We start from the raw sequence: 27,021 nt of genomic DNA, 5'->3' as shown, positions 1-27,021 counted from the left end.
AACCAACGGTCTAATCTCTATAAAAAATGAGAAACAACAAGAAACATGTATATATTACATAAACAAATGACAACAACTGTACATCAGATTCCTGACTTAGGACAGGTGCAAACATTTGCAGTGGGAATTGAAAGTTTTAATGGATCCAAACCTTCTCCCTTTTTGTCGAGCCTTCGATTTTTGTCGAAAAAGAGAGACTAAGCGATCCTACATTCCGTCGGCGGCGGCGGCCACAAATATTCACTCTGTGGTTAAAGTTTTTGAAATTTTAAAAACTTTCTTAAACTATACTGGATTACTTCCAAACGTGGACAGAAGCTTGTTTATCATCATAAGATAGTATCCAGAAATTAATTTTGTAAAAATATATTCCATTTTTTCCGTATTTTACTTATAAATGGACTTAGTTTTTCTGCGGGTAAAAATTACATTCACTCTGTGGTTAAAGTTTTTAAAATTTCCATTACTTTCTTAAACTATCCTGGATTTGTACCAAACATGGACAGAAGCTTGTTTATGATCATAAGAAAATATACAGAAGTAAATTTTGTAAAAAAATTAATCCATTTTTTCAATATTTTACTATTAAATGGACTTCGATTTTCTGCCAAGAAACAACACATTCACTCTGTGGTTTAAAATTTAAAAAAAAATAATAACTTTCTTATACTACTTTTAATTTGTACCAAAGTTAGATAGAAGCTTGTTTATGATCAAAGCTAGTATTTAGATGGAAATTTTGTTAATATTTTGTACATGTGTATGTGTATTTTACTTATAAATGGATTTAGTTTTTTTTTCTAGTTAACATTACATACAGGCTGCAGTTAAAGTTTTTAAACATTTATTAGATTCATAAACTATCCTGGATTTTTACCAAACTTGGTCAGAAGCTTCTTACAATCAAAAGATAGTATCAAGAATGATATTTTTATTTTTTTTTCCCTCATTTTTGTTGAGCCTGTGTTTTTCAGCAAAAGTAGGCGAGACACTGGGTTCCGCGGAACCCTTTCAAATTTTGCTGAAACAATAGCATAACATCACAACATAGAAAAACACATGATAAAATATCAATTGGCAGACTTAACTCAATCAAAAAACATAAATTAATACATAAGAGGTATACATTTTTGAAATTTAAATTTTATGAAAAGGGTGGGGTAACAGAAACCCAATGACACCCCCTTTCAATTAAGTATTGAAGTACGTGCATCTTAAAAAAAATGTACATTTAGTTTATCATTTAAATTTAAATCAGTACCCTGAGATAACCTTTTAATACTAAGGAGTCAATGAATTAAATTTAGTATTTTATAAGTTGTTATATGTGAAACACCTATAATTAATTGTGATACATAAAATTGAGAATGGAAATGGGGAATGTGTCAAAGAGACAAAAACCTGACCATAGAGCAGACAACAGCTGAAGGCCACCAATGGGTCTTCAATGTAGGGAAAAACTCCCGCACCTGGAGGTTTCCTTCAGCTGGCCCTTAACAAATATGTATACTAGTTAAGTGATAATATAGATGATACATGCATGGATGTTGTATGTGCATTTTTTCCATTTTTTTTTACAGGATGAGATGGAAGAAGAACATCCATACACCAAAAATTCAAAGAAAAGGTTTTTAGTTCAGAGTACCAAGAAGATGGACTGCAAGTCACAGATAACTCTTAAAGCTGTTGTTAAGTTTCCTGACTTTAAGGTAAACTATTCTTTTTCTTTCTTAAAGTAACTATATTCCTTAAATGGAAGATACCTAAAATGTTACCAGGAAATGGTTGTTTATGTTGCTTAAAATTGTTATAACACTCAATTCATGGTATCCTGATGAACATGGAAAATTATAGTACGAGCATGCATTTTGTACTTAAGACACATATTCTTTTTATGCCCTAGGCCTAAATCAATATATTGTTTGTTTCCCCAATCCCGACCCTGCCAATCCAGGTGTGGGTAGGTAGGTAGGGAAATAATTTTATATTTCCAAAAAGCTTGAACATTATAGCACGATCCTGCAAGCCAGAAAATCCAAAATGAATAAAATAATATTGACTTAGTTTTGAAAATTATATTGAATGAGTAGCACCAATTTTGCAGGGTCGGTCGGGTTTGGGGAAACACACAATATTTTATTTTAGGCCCCACCTACAATAGTAGAGAGGCATTATTTTTTCTGGTCTGTGTTTGTGCGTCCGTCTGTCCCGCTTCAGGTTAAAGTTTTTGGTCGAGGTAGTTTTTGATGAAGCTTAAGTCCAATCAACTTGAAAACTTAGTACACATGTGCCTTATGGTATGATTATTCTAATTTAAATACCATTTGATTTTTTACCCCATTTCACGGTCTATTGAACATGGAAAATGATAGTTCAAGTGGGGCATCTGTGCACATTCTTGTTCTTCATCTTCTTTTCCAATACATAGAATTACAGGTGGGGATATAATTAGTACTACAAGTAGAGTTTACTTTGTAGTAACTTTGAAAAGTACCTGTATAGCAATAATGTCCATTGTCCTATTATGACAAAAAATGTTTATAGTTATTATTCATTTATATGTCAATATAAAAAACTGATTTAATGTTACAGATTGATGGCCTTGATAGCACTTACAGGAGAAAAAAATGTGCATCCAACCTTAGAGCAGCCAATTTCAATCATGTAAAGAAAGACGTGAAGATTGTGTTAATTCTTCCTGATGCCAAATCTCATCAGAATCATCTAATTGGTGAAGTAATGCATATATTTATCATCTTAATACAGTGCATACAAATAATGTAAAAATGTTTATAAAGTCATTGTTAATTTAGAAATTAGTGTGTTCATTTATTAATATGAATCCATGACAACTTAAAAAAATGTGAAATATAATTAAAGCAATTACCAAAAAAAATATTACAGCTGAAATGATCACTGCAGATTTTAATAACTACAAATTTTGCAATAATTTACAATTAATTTGTGTGAGTTCTTTAATTTCTTTCCTACGATCTGATTTCTTCGGTCATTCTTTTTTTGTCATACGTAGGTTCAGATGTGCAGTTTCATATTTTATTAAACATGTTAAATATTTCATTCTTATAAATGTGAAGAAAAAGATATAGTTCCTCACATTTTTTTATTTAATTATCCAATTGTCAATGAATAAATAAAGACATGAAAGAGAGTAACTTATCAAAGAATTCAAATATTGAAAACGTATTCAATAAGTGACCAAAGAACACAATGATTCTTGTATACACCAGGGACAGTCTACAATGTATATTAGTGGGACTAGTCACTTATAACCATGTCTATACAAATTTGCAGACAGAACTGTGCTGTTGCTGATGTCACTTGACTTCATAGCAATTTTTTTATATTTACGAATTTTTCTTCATAACTGTACGTTCAAGTTAAACGAAAAAACATTTTTATCAAAATTTATACATTTTGTCATTGCAAAATGCTGTTTTTGAAAACATTCCTCAGATAGTTTTATAAAATATAAGATCTTTTGAACTTTGAGGTATTTTGTTAGTGAATTACAAGTGGTGGCCATCTTGTTCGATATGTAAACCCTTCTACACGACTGGAGTGTTCTTCAAAACGATACGTCTCAATCTTATATTTTTTGTCATGGTAAATGGATATTAATCAGATTTTATATTAACAAATATGTACTGTGAAATAAGCAAATAGCTAGTAGGTTCCTATATCAGAGATACGAAACCAAGTGTTTTGTTCAGTGGTATCGAAAGAAATGAGTCCCGTTAGTATAGAAAGTCCCTGAATACACATAAAATCTATAGGTTGTAATGTTGCTCATTGAATGTTTTCAATATATGTGAATTCTTCCATTACTTATTAGATATAAATGTTATGACATTCTCCTTTACTGTATACCATTTTATTAGTTGTCCCTATCCATTTCAGTTTTCAGGATACTCCCAACCACTTGATAGCCAAGTGAAAGAACACATCAGGGAATTGGTTTTTGATGGTGTCAGGAAAGTGTCCGAAATGAAGAGGCACCTAAACATCTTTGTTAAGAGAGAACTTTCTTTGGACATGCCTATAACTAACAGAAGATTTCATCCAAATGAGCGAGACATAAGAAATCATATGTATTTAGCCTTAACCAAGACAAGGTAGGATAATAGTCAGTACTATGGTCATGTGTTTGATTTTAAGTTTATCAGTCCACTACCAACATAGGTTGAAGGGGACCTTAGGTTTGCATCTGTCTGTCAGTTATAATCAGTTTTCCACACTTGTTTTCTTCATGCTTGAAGACGCTGATTTGATAACTGGTATGTAGTTTTTTAATGACAAGTTACAGATGTTCAATTTTTTGTTCCAGTGTAATGATTTTGAGTTATGGTACTTGGACTTGGAAAATTCACTCAAATAATTAGTTTCCACACCTTTTTCATCAAGCTTAAAGATTTTGTTATATTCTTTACATCATAACAAGTTATAGCATTGTGTTCCAGTAAAATGAAATTTTAATTAGTAGTGACTAAGAATTGAGCCTCACCGAAAGCTTTTTTTAACATGTTTTTATTAGCTCACCTTGCCTGAAGGGAGGGCAGCTTTTGGTTTTTATCTTAAATATTATTATAAATAAAGATAAACTGTAAATAGCAATAACGTACAGCAAAATAAGAGCTCCAAATAAGTTCACTTGATCAAAGTGGTCAAGTGACCCCTTAAGGAACTAATGTTCTTTAAATTAAATTTTTAACAATGTTTATAAATTTTTAACCATTTTTACAAAATATTTCCCACTGTCACTTCTGGGCCAATTTCATTATAGATAGAGATAATTGTAAGCAGCAAGATTGTAAAGTAAGATCCACAAACACATCACCAACACCAAAACATAATTCTGTCATGAATTTATCTGTGTCCTTTGTTAAATATGCACAAAGACTGAGATGATCCACACAGGCTCTTTAGAGCCTCTAGTTCTTATCATTTTTTTTTCTTCATTTTTTTCCCTATAAACATGATAAATCATTCCAATATTTTCTATAATATATCATCTGAATATTGTCGATGATATGGTTCAAGAATGAAGTCTTTTGCAAAAGGGGGATACCATTTATAAAAAACACAAAACATTTTTTTGGATTGTTTAATGGTATGATGTTGTCATCATCTGCGTTGTCGTTGTCAGACAACCAGATCCTAATAGAGTTTAAAAAGTAAGAAATTTGTATTTATGATTTTTTTTCAGGTTTTCAAAGAATGATCAACAGAATTTACAATGTCTGGTGAGGAAATGGGAGGCTGAATATACATTGGATACTTTTTTTTTAAGACTGGGGTGAGAATTATTAGTTACCTTATGAATATAAGAAATAGGAAAGATTATCAATGCGTTTTTGATGCTTTCTGTCTTTTTACTTTGTTTATAGGAGATTGAAGTTTATGATATTGTAAGTTTTGTTGGGAAGATATCCAAAAATATTTGAGGACACATCCTTTATGTTTGATAGATTTCCTTTATGCTATTAGAATTCCAGTATACAGTAACATATCTTGGTTACCTTAATCCATTTCTCAAATTAATAGATATAGGAGGGTCTCTAAAGTTCTTCCTTTGACAATAAGTATGCTCTTTGTGAAAAAAATTAGTGTTAGCTTGATGTAAATGAGAGACTGCAATGCCAAGTGGTGTTTCTAATTCTTTCTTTTTCTCTTACAATATGCAGATCAGATGGTAAACAAAAAGAAAAAATTAATGATGATGTTGAGGAAGTTCCCCAGTTTCTTTTTGTTCATCAATCGGAAACACAGAAGAGGCTTCTAAATATTTATGGCCAGGAGATTTGCTTGTTGGATGCAACATATAAAACATCGAGATATGACCTTCCTCTGTTCTTGGTTTGCGTCAATACAAATGTTGGATATAGTGTTGTAGCGTCTTTTATAGTTGCTAATGAGAATCGCTACACCATTCAAGAGGCACTCATTAAATTGAGAGATTGGAATCCCATGTGGAAGCCCAAATATTTCATGTGTGATTTTGATTTGAGAGAAATTTGGGCGCTTGAACAAACATTTGAAGGTAAACTCAGGAAAAATTCATGAAACATTGTAACTGAATTATCAATTTCATGTTTTACAAATTACCTTCGATATCACTACTAACATATTTACTTTAATAAAAAAAAAGATTTTTTTTGCAAAATCAGCATAACTATTCAGAATAAGTGGATTTTATGCAAATTGAAAATATTATACAAACTATTGATCATTTCCTGAATTTATGATTAACTTTAATTTTTGAATATCAATGCATTGCTTAAATTTTTAATTTTGTTTCTAGATTATATCCTCTACTTGTTGGTACGTATGATTTGGTAAGTGGGTGGTTGTGCTTTTTAATTGTTGTACTGGCATTTATATCACTATATATTCACATACGTACATACATACATCCTGAACATACATTGTACAAGCTTTTTTTAATCACACAAGCTTTTGTTTATATCACCTGCTTATTATTTTTCTTTAGATTTATGCTCTTTTCTTTATATCATGAAGAGCACATTTTCATGTCAATACTTCATATTATGGCTGAAAGTTATTATAATGTTGTATACATATACATTGAAGGTAAACTTATAGTTTGGATAAAGAATTAGGATAGTGTTATTTTCCCTGATTAATTTATTATTAGTTTTACCATTGTTTCAGTTCTTAATTTTTTTTAAATATTATAAATCAAAAATTCAATTTCCCTTATTGTTTTCCTTAAGAGTATAAATTTCATACATTTTAATACTTATGATTTTCAGTTCCAGTTATCATAAAATGGACACATTATGGAAATCTTTCAGCTTTAATATTGTCATCTTTATACTTTTCTGATTGGTGGCTTAGTGTTTCAATATGTTATATATATATATATATAGTCAGGGGCAGATCCAGCCAATTTCAAAAAAGGAGTAAAGAGGGATTTCAACTTTATACTCCCATTCAAATGCATTTATTATCCTAAAAAAAGGAGTGTCCTACACCAGGACCCTTTGGATCTGCCACTGATATAGTGTACAGTGTTACATTCAGTGTTCTTATTTTAATTGATATTTTAGAGAAATAATTTAGTATAATTACTACTTTATTTCTAATAATTTGATGAACTAACTATCAGAAAGAGAAAACCTGCATTGTTTTTGAAAGTTTATAAATCACATTGAAAAAGTAAAAACTTTTTATATTCTGGCATATATGGTTTTTAAAAACACATATATGAAAATAAAATACAAAATAGATAATTTTACTGCAATTATATGGTTGGTCTACCTTGTTGCATCTTACTTTAAATTCCTTATTACAATTATTAGCTGATATTTCAAAAGAATTTTATTCCTTTTAAATAAAAATTTATTTTTTACACGACATAAAACCATATAGTTAACTCCTTACATTGATTTTATAAAAGTGAATTTATTGTTTATGTCAGTTGCAAATTACAGTATGAATGCATGTTACTTAGTTATCAAGTGTTTAGATGTGTTGATTTATGTAAAAGATTCTTTTGGAGTGTGCCATTGAGCACCTAAATACATAGCCTAATAATATTTTAACTTTGTAATTGAATAGAACGATTTGTATGTTTTAGGTTTAATGGTGTATCTTTGTGACTTCCATAGGGAACAAGCCTGGCACAGATGGCTAAGAGAAATTAAGCATGATTGCATTGATGAGAAAGATGAAATTAAAAAAATGTAATGCTTATTTATAAAGTTAAAAAGATATAATTGTCACATGTACTTCTGAACTCATAAAAAAATACTAAATTATATAATGTAGTTGATGCTACATGATGGTTAAAATTAAATGTTACTTATTGCATTTTACCAGCAACATACAAACATTAAGATGTTTAATTATATTTCCAACAATCAATTACAGCTCTTCTATAAAAGCATGCAAAACAAAACTTTGGTCGGCTTGCTTACTATGTTTGCTTGGATGGTTGCAAACAATAGGTAGGTGGAGTTTCAATATATACTGGGATTTGATTGGACATAAATTGAAGTTAATGTTTATTGTCCAATCGAATTCCAGTATATAGTAAACAAACTACCTACCTGTTGTTTACAAACATCCAAATTATCACAGCAAGCAAGTTGATCAATGGTTTGCTTTGCATGCTTTTATAGATGAACTGTAAGTATTTAGTTTGCATACAGCACATGACTTATAATGAGTAACAGTTTTCAATCCATGACAATTCTTTTAGAGTGCATAAAAGGAAAAGGACCATGTTTAAACGAAAGTAGGCTCCCTGAAAATATAGCCCTCAATTAGGAAACATTTATTGATTTTGTCATACAGTCAGTTGTGAATAAATTCTGGAATGCACCAGTAAGACAAAAATTTCAAAGTTATCAAATTATGACATATCCGTTTGTTAGTTACATGAATTAGTTACATATTTTTTCAAATGATTTGATTGAATAATTTTACTTTCAGGTTAAGAGAAATAGCTGATGCTGATTCTGCAGAGTCATATGCAAATGCTTTGCAACAATTAAGAAGCAGTGATATTTTCAAGGCAAAGGTCTCCTTGAGAAATTGGCTCGAAAACAAATGGCTCCTGAACTGCAAGGTTTGTTAATTTAAAATTTAAATTTTGACACCAATTACCACCAGCTTAATTTTTTTGAATAGTACAGGTATATAAAAGGGATAGTAGCTACAATTTTGACAAAATTATAACCAAGTTTTATAGCTGTTATAATCAAAGATATGTACTTAAAATATAAAATAAGATTCTTGTAATGTTAACATGAACTACAGATGTGGTAATACTTCATTATAAATATTGTGTTGTGTGTCTAGTCTTCTCATTGATTATGCATCTGTGGTGGAGAGTTGCCTCATTGTCAATCATACCACATCTTCTTATTTTTATATTATCAACAGTTGAACAGTTCAAATAACTTGCCACATTATCACACATTTTATACAATTGAAAAGTTGTTTATTACACAATGTTAGTAGGTGTCTGTTTATTATAAATTTTTTCAGAGATGGTCAAAACTTTTCAGAAATTCACTCTTTAACATCAGAGTGAATACAACCAATGGCCTTGAAAGACAACACAAAGAACTCAAGGAAAACTACTTGACAGAGTATATAGATAAATCTCTGTCAAGTATGGTGACATCATTGGTAACCAAATACTTACCAGATAGTTATGAGAGGTATTTTTTACTCTGATAAGAAATTAATTTATTGTTTGAGACCATTTGCAGCCACTTTAAATCCCCAAAATGATTACTCTCATTATTTATTAGTAGTTAGGGAATACGTACTTAATGCAATTATTGACTGCATATATTTGTTTAAAACAATGTTAATTTTGGGTCAGTTTTTTTTTGTTGGTATATTGTATTATGAATATCTCTTTTGTAATCTAATAATGTTTTAAAAAGGTTGACTGAAGCACATTTTAAGAATGAAGTGTTCTATCCTTCTGACATTATGTGTGTGTTTCTGTCAATGCTTTTACACCAATAAAATTACAAAAGAAAGCTTTCAATTCTTAGTTAAATCAAAGTTAGAGATGCTGATTACACCAATACCATGAATACAGTAAATATTAATGCACATGAACAGTTCCTGTTATTCAAATTGTTGATTTTTATTCAGAGACCATGTTTGCCCATTCCTTAAGTTGTTTTGATTGTATCTCAAATTAATACTTTTAATGCCCCACCTACGATAGTAGAGGGGCATTACGTTTTCTGGTCTGTGAGTCCGTTCGTATGTTCGTTTGTCTGTCCATCCGTTCGTTCGTCCGTCTGTCCCGCTTCAGGTTAAAGTTTTTGGTCAAGGTAGTTTTAGATGAAGTTGAAGTCCAATCAACTTGAAACTTAGTACATATGTTCCCCATGATATGATCTTTCTAATTTGAAGGCCAAATTAAACTTTTGACCCCAATTTCACGGTCCACCTAACATAGAAAATGAAAGTGCATGTTTCAGGTTTAAGTTTTTGGTCAAGTTAGTTTTTGATGAAGTTGAAATCCAATCAACTTGAAACTTAGTACACATGTTCCCTATGATATTATCTTTCTAATTTTAATGCCTAATTATATTTTTTATCCAATTTCACAGTCCATTGAACATGGAAAATGATAGTGTGAGTGGGGCATCCATGTACTTTGGACACATTCTTGTTTTACTGTATTTCAAATTAATACTTTTTACACAATTTTAATTAAATCAAATAGATTGGATGAAACTCACAAGTCAAAAGTTCACATATTTTTTAATTTTGTTAATCCACTTTCTTCGTTTTATTTGAAAACTAATGTTATAAAATGTCATTCTATCTTATTTACCAAATCCCATTCATCATTAAGGATGGTTCTATTTTCCAGGTATAAAGAATACAACATTCAGTCCTTGGATAACTATAGAAAGTATTCTAATGATGTTCCAGAGTTTTTAAGAAGCCGTCCAAGAAAATTTGTTGACCATTGTTTAGCCAGAATTCCACCTGCGGCTACACTGATCCCCATTGAAAATATGGAAGTTAACCATGATCTGCTGGTTAGAAGTGTTGAGTCTGACAATTTATACCAAGTTAGACTCAATGATGATTTACCAAAATGTTCATGTCCAGATTGGAGAAAACATCACTGGCCATGTAAGCATATGCTGGCAGTCATGATGAACATGCCAAACAAAGATTGGAATTCACTGCCAGAGTACTACAAAGCAACCCCTCATTTCAACATTGATTTTGGACTTCTGGAAACAAACAGAACAGAAACACTGATTGTTAACAATGCAAGCAGCTCAATGAAAGATGAATGCCAACAAGATTCAACTGCTTGCAGAGATAACACAGTAGAAAATTCCTCTTCCAAAGCTCGAAACTTATGTTTAGACAACATTAAACAAATTACATCTAATTTATTTTGTATTAATAACAGCCAATACCTAGAAGAGTTAAATAATAGACTGGCAGTGTTGGTAAAGGAGACGGAAATGGAAGCACCTCATCAAAATGGTCTACGATTAAATTTGCCTGCTACCAAAAAGAAGACCATTAGTAGAAAGCAGAAAAACAACCTTCAGCAAAAAAAAAGTAAGTTCCCCGTACAATTTTTTTGGGATAAAATTATGATTAAATTGTTGATTTTAATGATCACCTATCTAAAATGTCAAGAACAGTTTGTATTAAAAAGATCTGCTAGGAAAAAAGCAATTAAAAAGCAGTAAGGAACAGGTGTAATAAGTTTTTTAAAGTTGATGCTGCTTCACCTTGACCAAAACTTTGACCTAATACAGGATAAATGAACATGATTAATAGATGGACACACAGACCGGCAAACATAATGTCCTGGTACTTTCTATAGTATTGAGGGCATAAATATAAACACTTCAAATTAAAGTGTGTAAAAGTGCTTCTTACACTAAAATTATTTCATGTATAAAGAAATTTGAGATTAAATGTGTTTTAGCATTGATGTTCATGTTCATAAGTATCTATGGTGTGTTTAGTTTTAATTGTGGGCTACCTTGACTGTTTGGAAGTTATGGCTTTTGAAAGATTGGAAAATGGCAAGACACAATTTAATGTAATAAAAATCTGGTTAACCGTCTTTTAGACAGCCTTTTGATTAATTTGAGTAATGTAGAACAGTTGAAGCAATATTAAATGCTTATTAACTTTAATTCAAATTGCAGGCAATTTCACAAGACGTCTTACCAAGAGATCTGCAAGCATAAAAAAAGTGCCATTTATGCGAAGACCACATTGGAGAAAGTACGCAAAGACACTATCACCGGTTAAAATGAGTTCAAATGTATATTCTGCAGGTAATAGTTATACATTGTTTGAATTTAGTTACCCTTTTATAATTGTACAAAGAATTAAGGGAGACAAATCTTACATTTATTGTTTGAATTTAGTTACCCTTTTATAATTGTACAAAGAATTAAGGGAGACAAATCTTACATTTATCAATTATTGTGTAAAAATATGAGAATCATTGTAGAGTGTTTGATCTTATATTGTAAATGATCTTTTCTAGATCATTCATTGAGGATTGTTGTGTTACCTTCCTTTTCTTATCTTATAATTCTTTTAGCATATATTCTCAAAAAAATGGTAATATAAAAACTTACATGATATATGTAATCGGATAGATCAACATTTATGTCCCCTATTAAAAAATATGAGAATAGCCTATGCACATTAATTTCATTCTATAAGTTTTTTTTTAATGAATTTCTAATGGAAATCATATATTCCTACATTCATATAAGTGTACTACAATACATATCCTCCGTGGAATTTTGATAAAGCTTGAGTCTTTCTGAACTTTTTAATTGATTACACTGACTTGACTGTTAGTACTGCTCTATGACTATTGCAACTCATTTACAATTCTAAGCAAATTGCAATTTGTTATATAAAACCATAAGTTGCAATCGGTGGAGAGCAACACTAACAGTCAAGTCACAGTAAAATGTAACTATTGAGAGTGGAGAAATACGGTACTGAAAATTATAAAAAAAAAATTGATGTTTTTATTATTGCAAAAAATGCAACAGGGTTATAAACTGCAATAATTAAAAAACTTCCAATTTTGAAATCTTTTATATGAATCAAAAAGGATTTTTCAGGATATCACAAAAAATAATATCTCATTTTAGTCTAAAAGGACATTGAATAATTTCTGAATTTACAAATCATTTGCCAAGGACAGACATTTCAAGAGTTAAAAGAAAGATTTATTAACAAGCAGTTGGGAAATGTAAAACAGCACATACTTCTATTATTTGATATATGGTTCAAGGAACAAACCTGCTAATGCATGAAAGAATTTAACAGAAAATGAATACTACAGCTGTTATTGATTTTTTAGGGCTATGCAATGAAGAGTCAACGAAATCAATGACAATCAGCCTCACAGAAATAGATAGAAGAAATGGTAAGTATGAATTTTTAAATTGTTCTAACAATAATTTATATTTTCCAAAACAAATAAATGATGGTGTAGGCACAGTAATGCATTTTGAAATTTTTCACACGATTAAATTATAGTGCTAGATGTTTTTGATTCTTACAATCTATCAATGTTAGTTGACAATATACTTCTTTGAAAATAATTCATAAATTTATAAGCCATAGATTTGTTGGAAATTTACACATGGCCTACCTGGGTTATGATATTGTAATTTTTGAGATCTGTGTCTGTGAAGTATTAATGAAATTGGAATTCAACTTTATCATTTGTATACTTTTGTATAATTTCAGCAACTGACTTGTTGAGAAAAATTCAGTCAATTGGAAATGCATCCCATTATATTCTGGCCAAGGTTTATGGGGTAAATGTAACAGACATTGATATCGCATCACTTTTTGGGAAACGTTGGTTGACTGATCAGGTAAGTTTTAAAATATTCAAATATTCCAGATTAATTCTAATATTTTATATATTACATTTTTGAGTTGAAACCTATCAAGATCATGATTTTTTTTTACTTTGGTGGACATTGAAAATTGAAAATGGCCACGGAGGCCATAATTTTCATAGAAACTATAGATTTTTTTGATTTTTTTTAAATTTCTAATTTCAATGGATGTGGTTTAATGCAAACTCTCTTTGTAGGATTGATCATTAGTAGGTGCCTTCAAAAGATCTAAAAGGGTAAAATTGATGGATATTTTAATGACTTTTTTTAACAACATTTTGTATTGAAGATACATACTAGTTTTAATGTATATACTATATTCACTTCAAGGTGTGGAAGAATGTTATGACTTTGATGGTGTAATACTATACTAATACCTGCATTAAAGTGGTAACAATTGAAAACTGTATATTCTTTAAAAATTATAAATACTATAATCCTAAACTAAGGTTCTAACAGTAATTTAAGTGCTGATATATTTAAATTTTAAAAACATCACATTTTTATTAAGGTTATTGATGCCTACTTGGCTGTACTTTGTCAAGCACAACAAGACAATGGAAGAAATATCTTGCATATAACTGCTGCAGTAATGACCAACATATGCAAAGGAGATTCAATTGGAAATCAGAATCTATTCCAAACGGTAAAAGTCTATTGATTTAATGAACATTCAGTTAAAATCAATGCTGATACGCTATCATAATATACCAGTGCTAATAATATACAGCATAGTAATTACATTTATTACAGTCAAATGATTTTGAGAAAAATTTGAATTGATGATTTTACATGCTAAACATACATGATATACTAGTTAAAAACATGCATTGTTTTAATTCTGTCTTCTTTTTTTAATGATTAACAACCAAAAAAATAGCAAGGAACAAAGAGACTTAAAACTTAAAATCTATATAGAAAAAACAACAAACCATTATCTACATGTAAGATTTTTTTTTATATATTTTTAGAAAATCTTAACAGATTATGAGATGATATGTGGAGTGTATAATCAAGCAGGGAATCACTGGGACCTAGTGGTAGTTGACATTTAATAACATGCATGTCAGCTTCTTGTGATTTTGATTTCTGATTTTTTACATGATGTACCCTCATTTCTTTTTTTACTGCCTTTTAAGATGATATTAGGAATAGCATGTAGCAGTCATCACTGGAAATCTAAGTTTTTTTTTATACCCCTCTGTTATAACTCTGTTGTCTATTTGTCAGTCTGTCATTCCCAAATTTTGATCACATTTTTCTCAGGAACTATAATACAAGGATATCTGAAATTTGGATTCAGGGTTTATAAAAGTCAGCCATATCGTGTGTTGTTTTTTTAGATTTATCACTCAACTACTTCCTGTTAACCAAAATATTTCGACGGGTGTATCATCAGTGAGCAGTAGCTCACAGTTCTACTTGTATTTTTAAATTATTTTTTTTTTAGATATTAACACCAACTGATGGACGAATACAGTTTTACAATCCAATGGGTTTCGAGGCACCAGTTGCGTATCAAGTTCAAAGAAACTGGAGGTACTTTATATTTTATGTACTGATTGTTGTATGGCTGTTTATTGGACTTATTATGTTTTACCATTGTCTCTCCATCTGTTTGACTGTCCATCCTCATCATGTGGGACTATTTCTGATATGACATTGAGGATTTATGTAACTTTATTCTTTAAAAAGCAAGGAGATTATCATGGGATCCTGGCACAGCAGAATATTTTATAAGATCTGCAAATCTATGTATACAACATGAAAATAGTTATATATCTAGTCAAATAAGTGAAAATTGCTAACGAAAATAATTCTATTATCAGTTTGAAAACAGCAGACAACATATAGTTTTCTTTTGAAGGTCAAATGACTTTTTTTATATGATTTGACAACATTTTTTCATTTCTTTCAGTGACTATTTGGCATATAGAACCCACTTATTTGCAGAAAAAACAATAGAATGGAAATTGTATGTTGAAAAACATGCTTTGCAGTTAGATGGTTACAATTGTGGTGTATATTGTTTAATGGTAATTAGTCTGTTATCTTTTTCCAATTGTTATGCTTATTTTAATTCATTCAAATGCTTTGGATACAACATCTTGATGTTTTTAATGAATTAAAATTGTATCAATGTATAAGACCAAAAGACACAGAAATAAATAGGTCACCGTACAGCCTTCAAGAATGATCAAAGATCATTCAGCATAGTCAGCTACAAAAGGCCCCTAAATGACAAATGTAAAACAATTCAAGAAGAAAACTTACAGCCTAATTAATGTACAAAAATATGAACCAAAAATAAATATGTAACACAGCAACAAATTACAACCACTTTGTACAGTTATTAATAAGGGATGATATGGAGATATTAATATATATGTAAATAATTATAAATGATGATATTCACATATTATTATTTTCATGGAAATATGTGAAATAAACACCATGAACTATAAGTTATGCCAAATATTGTAGTTTGCAGAGAGAATACTGTCAAAAAAAGAATTAACAGGCATTACACAAATAGAGGTCCAGGAAAAAAGGAAAGAAATTGCAGAGACCTTATTACTGTATGAAGGTAATTATATAGAAATTAAAATATCTTATGAAGAATTGACTTTCAGAGTATTTCTCTCCTTGTACAGTACTTTAAAAAAAAATCCTTTGTATGTATGTTTTTGTATAATCTGATGGATATATTTGATAATTTTCACAAATTCAGATGCATTCATCCCTCATTTTTTTTCAAAGACCAACCTTAAAATGAGTATTTTATAATCCACAGTTATAGGGGAAGAGATAAAATCTTCTTTTACCATCTTATATATAATTTTTGTAAACATTGAACATTTTTATTTAGATTCTACAAATGTGTGACAGTCTTGAGATTTCAGAAAATATCAGTGTTTATCATCAATTTCTCAGCAAATTCTGTTTGGAAAATTAGATCTTTACAAATGTAAATTGTTTTTTGATTGAAACTTGTCCATCAAATGATTTCATTGTTATCAGCATATTTTCAAGTAAACTTCAATTATATTCTTTCCTTATTTCATAATTGAACCATCTGAGCACACTCAACCTCTCTTCAACAAAGAGTGTCACTCAAAACTCAAATGCAGTTGAACTGTTGCATTCAATTCAAATATATATCAACCATTTGGCTGATCTGAAATTAACAACTCTGACTGTTTTATTTTTATTTGTTTTTAATTTTGTAATAATTAAAACTTCCACAAAATGTCTTGCAGTTTATATGAAAGATGCTTGTCCCTGCTGTGGATTTAATGTTCAAGAACAGCCTTGTGTAAGTAAATCATATGGTATAGAATCAAGACATTCGTTTACAACAGACTACTGTAAATAAAGAAATTATTCCTGCATTTATTCTTCTGTTTTTTGAAGAATGAAAAAGAATGTGAGATGAATTTTTTTGTGATTTCATGTTAAATCTGCATTGAGATATATGTATCAGATATCAGAATGAGAGTCTTAATAATTGCAATAATCACATAGCATTAAAAAAGTTGTAATAATTTCTAAATTTACAGTATATACAAGGAAATATTTTCATTGTTTGCCCCTGTTGTGGTGTAGGAAGCATTGAGTATGCTTTTATTAATTGAAATTATTTAATACTGTATATTCTGGCATTTGTTGAAGCCAGCACTCAGCTAAATGTTTTAAATCTATATTTGATTGTGTCTTACAATATCTATACCTGCTTATTATATGTAATGATTTTAACATACTGATGTCAACGTATTATAATTGTTTTATTTTCAATTTTGTGTATAATTTTTATATAAACAAATATTTTATGCAGATTAGTTGTTTAATTTGTGGTAGACACTTCCATAAACTTCCTTTCTGTGTTGGTGAGAGCCTTGCCAAGGAAGATGCTAATTTTTTCACTTGCAAGATGTGCGAAAACAATATCGTAAGTAAATGTCAATTTTGAAGTTCATATGATATAAAAATATGAAGATTTAATATGAGTGATGGCTAATGAGACAACTCTCCATGCAAAAAGTTTACACATTTATAAAAACTTCTCCCCTGAAACTACTGGACCAAATTTAACCAAACTTGGACACAACCATCACTAGGGTATCTAGTTTAACAAAGAACATGTCCCTGCTGCCAACCAACATGGCTTAAAATAGAACATAGGGATAAAATGCAGTTTTTGGCTTACATCTCTGACTTAAGCATTTGACAATCAGATGTTGGTTGCTGCGTCTGAATTAATAATTTTATGGAAATTTTGCAGTTTTTTTGTTATTATTTAATATTATTATTGATAGAGATAAACTGTAAACAGCAATAATTCTTCGGCAAATTAAGATCTACAAATAAGTCAGACATGACCATAACTTTCAGTTGACCCTTAAGGAGTTATTGCCTTTTATAGTCAATTTTTTTTTAAATATCACAAGTTTTTGTAACCTTTTACAAAAATCTTCTCCTCTGAAACTACTGAGACAAATTCAACCAAACTTGATCATAATCATCATTAGGGTACATAGTTTAGAAAATGTGTCTGACAACCTTGCTTTCCAACCAACATGGCCGACATGGCTAAAAATAGAACAGGGGTAAAATGCAGTGTTTGGTTTATATCTCTGAAACTAAAGCATTTAGAGCAAATCTGACAGTGGACATAAATATTCATCATATTAGAATTTATCTACACTGAAATTTTCAGACATATCCAACAACCCATTGTTGGGTTTCTGCCCCTGAGTTAGTTATTGTACGAAAATATTGCAGTTTTTTGTTATTATCCTAGATATCATTATAGTATCTAATAATATCTAAAGATCTAATGCTCCAAATTATGTTTTTACCTTAATTTACATGATTTCCAAAGCATCAGTAAATACAGGTGAGCCACACAGGCTCTTGAGAGCCTCTTGTTTTAAATTAATAGGCACATGCCTCTCTGGTATCAAAGTGCAATTGGTATACCAAAATTTCTTTATATACATGAATTGTATACTAAGAACTTTATCCATTCTGGATTTGAAAAGCAGACCCTTTTAACCTTTTGTGAAGTATCAGTTGTTTGTCAAACATTCTTTTTTTTTTCTTCAGATAACTTGTTATATATCAACATACTAAACTTAATAATTGTTTTATGCATTAATGTTTTATCTTCTGCAATTTAAATTTAATTGAAAATGGAAAAATAATTATCCTGTTCAAGAAAAAAATATAAATTATAAAATATATATTTTGTTTTCATTTATCTTAAAATTGTTATTTCAACCAGCAATTTTAATTTGTTGTAAGAAGTCAATAAAAAAAATCACAGAAAAGCTGAAAACACTCCTTAAAAAGTGATATCATTATTAACCAGACATCAAATAAAAATAAAATTGAAATATTATTTAACCACATATTTTTTTTATATAAAGATTCCAGACACAATAGATTTAGGTGGAATATTGGAAGAAAGGCCTGTTAAAGATTCAATTAATCCAGATCAATGTAAGTAAAGCTTAACAAATCTACAAAACTTTTTCTGCTTCATTCTTCCCTAGTTATTTTCATTTCATTGATAATTTGTTATACCCCCGCTTTAAAAAAGGGGGGTATACTGTTTTACCTCTGTCTGTCCTTCCGTCAGTAGGTCAGTCGGTCCGTCCCATGAATATTTTCGTCGCATTTTTCTCAGGAACTACCATACAAGGATTTCTGAAATTTGGTTTCAGGGTTTATCTAAGTCAGCTATACCGTGTTATGCGTTTCCAGATTGATCACTTAACAAATTCCTGTTTACCGAACACGTGTATGATTTTACGCATGATAGCCAAGTTGAAAATTTTCGTCACATTTTTCTCAGGAACTACAATACAAGGATTTCTGAAATTTGGTTTCAGGATTTATATAAGTCAGCTATACCGTGTGATGGGTTTTCAGATTCAATACTTGACAACTTCCTGTTTACCGAACACTATTAAAGTTTCACTTGTTTTATAAACTCCTTCATTTTAAAAGGCAGACATACAGCATTAAATGTATCATTTATGTCTTTATACAATGCTACATTTATGACTTATAAACTCTCCTTGACATTGTGAAAACAATTTGCAGGAATTCAAAAAATTTTAATATGTACTTTATATTTCCTGATAAGTTTTTATGCTAGGCAAGTAACATAAGGAATTACCATTGTCTGTTTATAGATTTCTATTATATGTAGGTGTATTTAAGCCTATGTTCACCTGTATTTTTTTATGTACATCTTACAGACTGTGAACCAAAACCAGAAATGAAGAAGACTTTTACCGGAACAACTGCCCTGTTTGTGAAAAACCTCATTGAATCTGTAAGACAAATAATATGGACTACTAGCATAAGTAACATTACTGTTTGATGGTCCATAAAATATTTTATATGATACTATTATAACACCTAAACCAATTGATTTCAATACCTGTCTTATTACTGCAAAGTTAAATGACTCCACCAAATGGTATGCAACTTATACACAATATGTATTACCACAAAACTTACATCAAGTTGGAATTTGGAAACTGTCATTTCACTAGTTGAGTACCTTTTAAATGCTGAATTTGTCATTTCTATATTGTCTTTCTTATAAAAAAAAGATGTCTGCCATGACCAAATGTTATAGAACTTAAAAACTTAAAACATTGTTACAAAATAAACAGATCAAGCTTAAATTTGGGTTGCATAACTTTTACTAGTCATGTTCCTTTTAAAATGGATAAATGGAAAAATAACTGAATTTGTTTCTTTTTACTTCTTAAATATAAGAAAAAAAGATGTTATATGATTGCCAATGAGACAACTCTTCACAAGAGACAAAATGACTGCACAATAAACAACTACAGGTCACCTTACAGCCTTCAACAATGAGCAAAGCCTATACCACAAAGTAAGCTATAAAAGGTCCCTGAATGACAAATGTAAAACTATTTAATAGAGAAAACTAAGCCCTAATTCATGTTCAAATAATGAACAAAAGTTGCCTCAAACAAATGTTATTAAGCTAATATACACAGTGTTTAATTTACCACAAAACACAGTTCAATGTTTAAATACGGATGATGTCTTTTTCACTGTTCTAGAGTTTTATACCTTTTATATAACATTGTATGTAATTGTGGCGCAATCTGTGTGCCATTGACACATTATTTATGGACACATTCTTATTTGCAAAAAATACCAATCGAGAGAATGTTGAATTTCACGAGTAGTAAGGTGAGGGAAGTTCATTCTCAAGACTGGTATTTTTCGCAAATACCCCTCAAGAACATGATATATCTGTTTAATTACACCGAATGTTAATGTTGAAACGCATTGATGATCGTGACTTTACAAACGTCCAGTAGGATAGAGTATTTTTTGGCAAATACCATGGCAGAGAGGGTAAAAAAGGCAAATCTTTTTGGCAAATACCCTGGGGGCGTTAAAAAATGAACGATATTCGTTTGATAACAGTAAATTGGTGAAAAATACACTGGGTATCAACCAATCAAAACCCAGGATTCTTACATAAGGTGTAATTATTCTTATAATTTATATAAAAGTATCATTTAAAAACCTTCTATTCTTTTTTGTGCAGAAATTTTCAGAGGAGAGTATAGAGAATTTCTTTGATAAAATATCAATCCTTGATGTAAGAGATTGCTGGCTCTCTTTGGTTGACACGTTCATGGAAATTAAAGAAAATCTTCCTTTCAATCCTGAAGATGTGAAATGGAAAGTTCCTGAATGCAGAAGAAAACTATTTTCGATGGGAGAGTTTGGTGATGGGTAATTTATCAATTTCCAATTATTTTTATGACAAGTTTGTAATTAAAATTAAAATTAGAATTTGATAATAAATTGCTGTATAAGAAGTGCTCTTTCTGAATTTACCTTCATCAGGTACACTTACACCACAAAACAATATAGCCAACAAGAATGTGTCCATAGTACACGGATGCCCCACTCGTACTATCATTTTCTATGTTCAGTGGACCGTGAAAAGTGGGGTCAAAACTTTAATTTGGAATTAAAATTAGAAAAATCATATCATGGGGAACATGTGTTATAAGTTTCAAGTTGATTGGACTTCAACTTCTTCAAAAACTACCTTGACCAAAAACTTTAACTTGAAGAGAACGGACACACAGACGGATGAACGAATGGAGGCACAGACCAGAAAACATAATGCCTCCCTTCTATCGTAGGTGGGGCATAAAAACTTAGGATGCTAATATTTACTCATGATTTAAAGGTTAATATTGGTATAAGACTGATGAAAACAGGGATTAGTTGTAATTGAGGACAGTGTGGGTTTTTTCTTCATAAATTAATGTTAATACATTTATCGTTGAACATGGTATGTTTTTTACATGAACATTTGCAATTTGCAGTGCCAATAACTACACTATTGAAATGTTGTTTCTTCAAAATATGTGATCATAAGGTATATTTATTAGCTATGAAAAAAAATTGTTTTAATGTTAATTGTAATTGATATATAAGTATTTGAAATTTATATGGAATACTCAAAATACCTTTTTATTATTTCTTTACTAGATACATAGAGAACATTCCAACTAAATACATAAGAGACCATGTTTATCCAATTAAAGTCCAAACCAAAGCTTCTTGGACAATTTTCAGTGGACTGTCTGTCTTCATTTTTGGAACTGAAACCAAAGCTCAACAAATTAGACTTGCCATTGTCTGCACAGAGTTTTCAGAGATAGATAAGGTAAAAATACATGTACATTTCTGTTTGAAATTTTTTTTAGCCCTTCAGCTGATATAACCCATAACTTTGTGTCTCTTACTCAAAAATATTAATGTTCCGGACCATATGAGTATTTGGACCATACGCGTATGGTCATGGCCATATGCGTATACTCATATGGTCCGACCATATGAGTATAATACTCGTTTGGTTATTAACGGGCCGGACCATATGAGTATTTGGACCATATAGGTATTTTTTTGTAAATCACATTATAAAAGTTTCAATAATACAAAAACGTTATCTAAAAAACAATGTATTATTTTTATAATTAAAATACTACGTAAAAAAGTTTTCATCGCTAATTACATTCTTGCATGTAGGCTTGGGGTGACATTTACTTCCTCATTGATAATGACCATCGGTATAAATTGTGATTATTATAATTTTGACAAGTAAGTAAAATTAACTGTGAAACTTGTAATTTTTATTTAGCTAATCTTTTTACTATAATATAAAGATAAAATTAACTATATGATAGCGTCTTTTTAAAGAACAGTCAAACCATATGAAGAGTTTAGAAGTATTAAAAGTAAACTGTAACAGAGTCTTAATTACTCCGACCATATGGTACGGTCGGACCATATGAGTATATACCTATATGGTCATGACCATACGCGTATGGTCCAAATACTCATATGGTCCGGAACATTAATACAACTGATTGTTAAAAATCTGCATAAAGCAAGTTAAAATGTCCAAGTTCAACTTAATATATCAAAGTTACATCAAGTCATTTGTAACCCCTTTGTTATCCTGTTGTAGCATGAAGTGCAGGTCATGGGTTTGACTTCAATTCAAACCAAAGACTTGCAAATATGCTATTTTTCAGCTAATTACATCGCATCAAGAGGTAAAATTAAGGATTTTTCTGCTCAGGATAATGGGTCTGAGTGACTTCATGTGGAGTGTTTTCTTGTGAACTAACATGTTAAAAGTCCAAGCCAGCATATTGTTCTAGAAAAAATACAGGGTCAATTTATTATTTCCTTATCATGTTGTCATCATGAATGTGCATTTAACTAGTCCTGGACCTTAAACAACCTTCAATCCATACATCTAGTTATTTGTTCTTTCTTCATACATCATGAATATCATATAGGTTTATTGGTGTGAATGCTTATGGAGGTTGTTGAACATAACATTAATATAATCTCTTTAATTAATTTATTGTTATTGAAATGATTTCTTAATATCATTGCAGACGCAAAATTACAATGATAAGACAATTATTCAGATGGAGCTGAAGAAAATGGATAATTTCTGCAAAGATGAAGATATCTTAGGTATTTCTTTGATAAATTGAGATAAAATTACATATTTTGAATTGACAGGTTATTCATAATACTAAAAATCAACTGGATACTTAATGTTATCTATACTGAGCTGAATAAGCTAAATTGGTTTGAATCTTTAAGATCTGATAACAACTTAGTGTAATGAGAAAAAAATAAACATGTTAAAATGTGATTGACCTTCCAACATTGTTTTTTGATGGATGTCATACCATAGTCTGAAATTTTGTGTCCTACTAGATAACCAATGCAAGCAAGATTTAACAAAAATACTAAAAATGTCTGATTTTTTAATTGTGAAATGAAAAAGCATAGGAGATATATTACTGTATTCGAAATTGCAAAGTAGTAAACAAATAGGATACACAAGAAAGGAGAAGAAAATCTGTTTTAATTAATTTATTATCTGATTTTAGGTTTGTTTCACCTTAGGTTCATTCCAATGGCATTCAACTTGAATGTTTGTATTCACAAACGACTTAATGGCATCGAAGAAACATTCAGACATGAATGCCAGGAACCAAATGGAACGGTTGAATTCTTGTCCATGCATCTGAAAAAGGAGCCTTGTGTGTCATACCACCTACTCGTAGATGGTATTTTTATCTTCAACAGAGGACCAGAACTAAGAGAACAATGTGGGGCAAACCAGTTTGGGCTCTGTCAAGGTCGATCAGAGTCCTACATTCAGTGTGGTAAATGCTTACAAAAGTACCATAGACAGTGTGTCATTGTTGAAGTTGAGACTTTTGCATGTGGTTGCCACATAGAAAGGCCACTGAAAAGTAGAAAGTAAGTATATACAAGTCTTGTCTATATATATAGATTCTAACATTGGTACCAGCGGATTATCAGATTTATCCAATAGAGATTTAAAAAAGTTGTCAATTTCACCTTTTAGTATATTTTAGGTCATCCAGCTAGCTGATAAAACATTACAATCTTTCAACTCATCCAATCATCTTCTTAGATCATTGGCAACCACATTTGGATTTTTTTTTGTATGCAATTATTCTTGAAAGAGTTAAATTGCCAAAGATTTAGAGAAATATATTTACACAAAGATGTCTTTAAGTAAAATTAAATACCCTGCATTTATCATGCCTACAGTTATTGAATGTTGAATTGCTGAAAGATATTCTTGCAAGCATGCAAGAACTGAAAAATTCATTTACACATTTATGAAGAAACTTATTGAAAAAAGTAAAATCACAAAAATACTGAACTCAGAGGAAAATCAATTCTGGAAAGTCCATAATCACATGGCAAAATCAAATAACAAAACGCATCAAAAACGAATAGACAAGAACAAGAAAAGACAGGTTTTATTTATTAAATTTGGTTGAAGTATTTCAATTCAATAAAATATTAATTTATAATTTGGAATGGACATTATCACAATTACTTATCAACTAAATCAAATTAATCTTTTTCCAATAGATTTATATTTTTTTATTTGAATTTGATCAGGTTATATCTTTTGTGATGAATGTCATAACACAAATAGTTTTTTGTTGTATCAAAGAATATGAATGCTTTTGTTTCTTTCTCTTTAAACATGTTGTACATGTTTTTTAGCTCAGGTTTGTTTAAATGCATACTATATATTAACTATTCACAAAAATCCTCAACGTATTTTATTGCAGTGAAAGAATTTATAGATGCAAAGAAGAATTTATGAAACATGTGAAGAGTCTTGATATTAAAGTAAGACATGTTACTGTAGATCAATATATATTTCTAATTCTCAAGAAATTTGTTCAAATTATTAAGAAGAAGAAGAATTTAGATTTATTAAGTTTCAATTTATCATCACTTCGTGACATATCCATTTATTAAAAAAACCAAAAACACAGATTTATTGAATGGTAAATATGACTTATGTCTGATGTATTCATATCATCCCAAGTACTTTATGTTTGCTAGCATAATTAAATCAAATTAAAATTAAGTAAGTACCTGAATTGGAAATAGGATATCTCATCATTTTTACATTGTGAATCAACATGACCAATGAAAGAGAAGTACAGAATTTTCTTTACCTTTTTTCCAGTATTAAGGATGTACTTAGGTGAGGTTTAGGAATTTGTGTCAAATGTTTGGACTCTTTGAGTTTTCCATACAATGCAAGGTAAAATATTTTGCCCCATAACACCCATTTATTTTTTCATATAAGTCTTAATAGCTTATGAAAGGTCATTTACCTTAATTTTAGAAGATTCTTAATTTTTCTTTCTTTTCTTTTGTTTTGAGACCCAAATAATACCAATGCAACTATAAGGTAAAAGTCTGAGTCACCCTTTCCCCCCTATATTTAAAATCTCAAATATCTTGAAAGGGAGTTCCATGACCTATCAATATTTTTAGCTTATTTGTATCCTGAACATATGCTCTACTAGCTAATAGTATCATTTTCAAATTCTTAATTTATTAATTTTGACCTAACCTCACCTACAATGACCTAAGTACATGCTTAAGTTTCTTTTATTTGACTCTGAGTATAAAGACCAATACAGTTAACCATTAATCTTTTCCAGGAGCAATACAGCCAGTTAATTACACTTTATTATTACATTTTTTCTGTAGATATAGATAGAAATAGATGTAAAACTTATTGTATTTAAATTTACTTTTTTCTGAAGAAATTGGTATCAGATATTTCTTGTGAAAAGATTAATTCTGCACGCTGGCAAACCATGATTGGAACTAACCCAAAAGAAAAACAGATATGGAAAGATGGGAATAACATGGTTCTAACAATGACTGGGGCACCTACAGTGAGTCTTTCAATTTTTAAGAACATAAATCTAACATATATTTATATTGAAAAGTTTTAAAGATTTTGTCCAAGCTGTGCACAAAATAGGAAAAAAATAAGATTGAAAATACACCAAATATTTATATTCAATATGAATATTCGCATTTTGTCTATTACAATAATTTTTTTCATAATGTTCTGCATACATTGTAGTATCCTTCATAGTATAATTATATATATATATATATAAATAGTACAAGTTAATTATTCTACAGGTCAAAAACTGAATATAACTGAAAGTATACTTCTCTTTTTTTAATAATATTACTGCTTAATTCATTATCATCAAAACTCCTTACTATTTTAATTGTTCACAAATTAATTTTAGCTAAAAAAAATTAATTCATACAATGTAATTCGTAAAGCAAATGATCCTTAGTAGGGGTCATTCGATGTGTTAAGTGTAAAGTACCTGTTGCATATGTATGTGGTGTGAAATCAATAACCATTTATATGTTAAGTTAACCATAATTAAATAAATGAGTAACAGTATAAATTTGTTTGATGTCAACATGTAATGTATCAAAAAGTACAAAAAATGGCTTCTTTTTTTACAGGAAATAACAAATTATGTAATTCAGCAAACTAATTCAAAGTCATTAAGCGCAAAAGGATTTGTTATGGATGTCTTTGCACCAGAGGTTGGTTATACTTGATATATTTCTATAATTTTATTTTGTGGAA

The 27,021-nt window shown here is 29.9% G+C and overlaps 1 protein-coding gene across 1 annotated transcript in view; it reads left to right on the top strand.

Annotated features, from left to right (window-relative positions):
* The window catches only part of LOC139519429 (uncharacterized), a 34,925-nt gene that overhangs the window by 3,387 nt on the left and 4,517 nt on the right, over positions 1–27,021 (top strand). The window contains exons 4-31 of the mRNA XM_071311523.1: positions 1,581–1,709; positions 2,593–2,736; positions 3,919–4,133; positions 5,225–5,314; positions 5,703–6,058; positions 7,619–7,724; positions 8,476–8,611; positions 9,034–9,209; positions 10,391–11,103; positions 11,706–11,837; positions 12,890–12,955; positions 13,282–13,412; positions 13,951–14,085; positions 14,411–14,479; positions 14,890–14,978; positions 15,358–15,475; positions 15,924–16,026; positions 16,700–16,755; positions 17,275–17,388; positions 18,869–18,941; positions 19,706–19,782; positions 21,046–21,236; positions 22,008–22,185; positions 23,429–23,510; positions 23,936–24,311; positions 25,166–25,226; positions 26,162–26,296; positions 26,895–26,978. Of these exons, the coding sequence (XP_071167624.1) occupies positions 1,581–1,709; positions 2,593–2,736; positions 3,919–4,133; positions 5,225–5,314; positions 5,703–6,058; positions 7,619–7,724; positions 8,476–8,611; positions 9,034–9,209; positions 10,391–11,103; positions 11,706–11,837; positions 12,890–12,955; positions 13,282–13,412; positions 13,951–14,085; positions 14,411–14,479; positions 14,890–14,978; positions 15,358–15,475; positions 15,924–16,026; positions 16,700–16,755; positions 17,275–17,388; positions 18,869–18,941; positions 19,706–19,782; positions 21,046–21,236; positions 22,008–22,185; positions 23,429–23,510; positions 23,936–24,311; positions 25,166–25,226; positions 26,162–26,296; positions 26,895–26,978 (4,335 nt within the window). The remainder of the gene's footprint in view (positions 1–1,580; positions 1,710–2,592; positions 2,737–3,918; positions 4,134–5,224; positions 5,315–5,702; positions 6,059–7,618; positions 7,725–8,475; positions 8,612–9,033; positions 9,210–10,390; positions 11,104–11,705; positions 11,838–12,889; positions 12,956–13,281; positions 13,413–13,950; positions 14,086–14,410; positions 14,480–14,889; positions 14,979–15,357; positions 15,476–15,923; positions 16,027–16,699; positions 16,756–17,274; positions 17,389–18,868; positions 18,942–19,705; positions 19,783–21,045; positions 21,237–22,007; positions 22,186–23,428; positions 23,511–23,935; positions 24,312–25,165; positions 25,227–26,161; positions 26,297–26,894; positions 26,979–27,021) is intronic.

This window comes from Mytilus edulis, chromosome 4 (assembly GCF_963676685.1).
Source record: "Mytilus edulis chromosome 4, xbMytEdul2.2, whole genome shotgun sequence".
In the NCBI taxonomy this organism is placed as follows: Eukaryota; Metazoa; Mollusca; class Bivalvia; order Mytilida; family Mytilidae; genus Mytilus; species Mytilus edulis.
The sequence above is the reverse complement of the archived record's forward strand: the minus strand, read 5'-3'. Positions and strand labels throughout refer to the sequence as shown.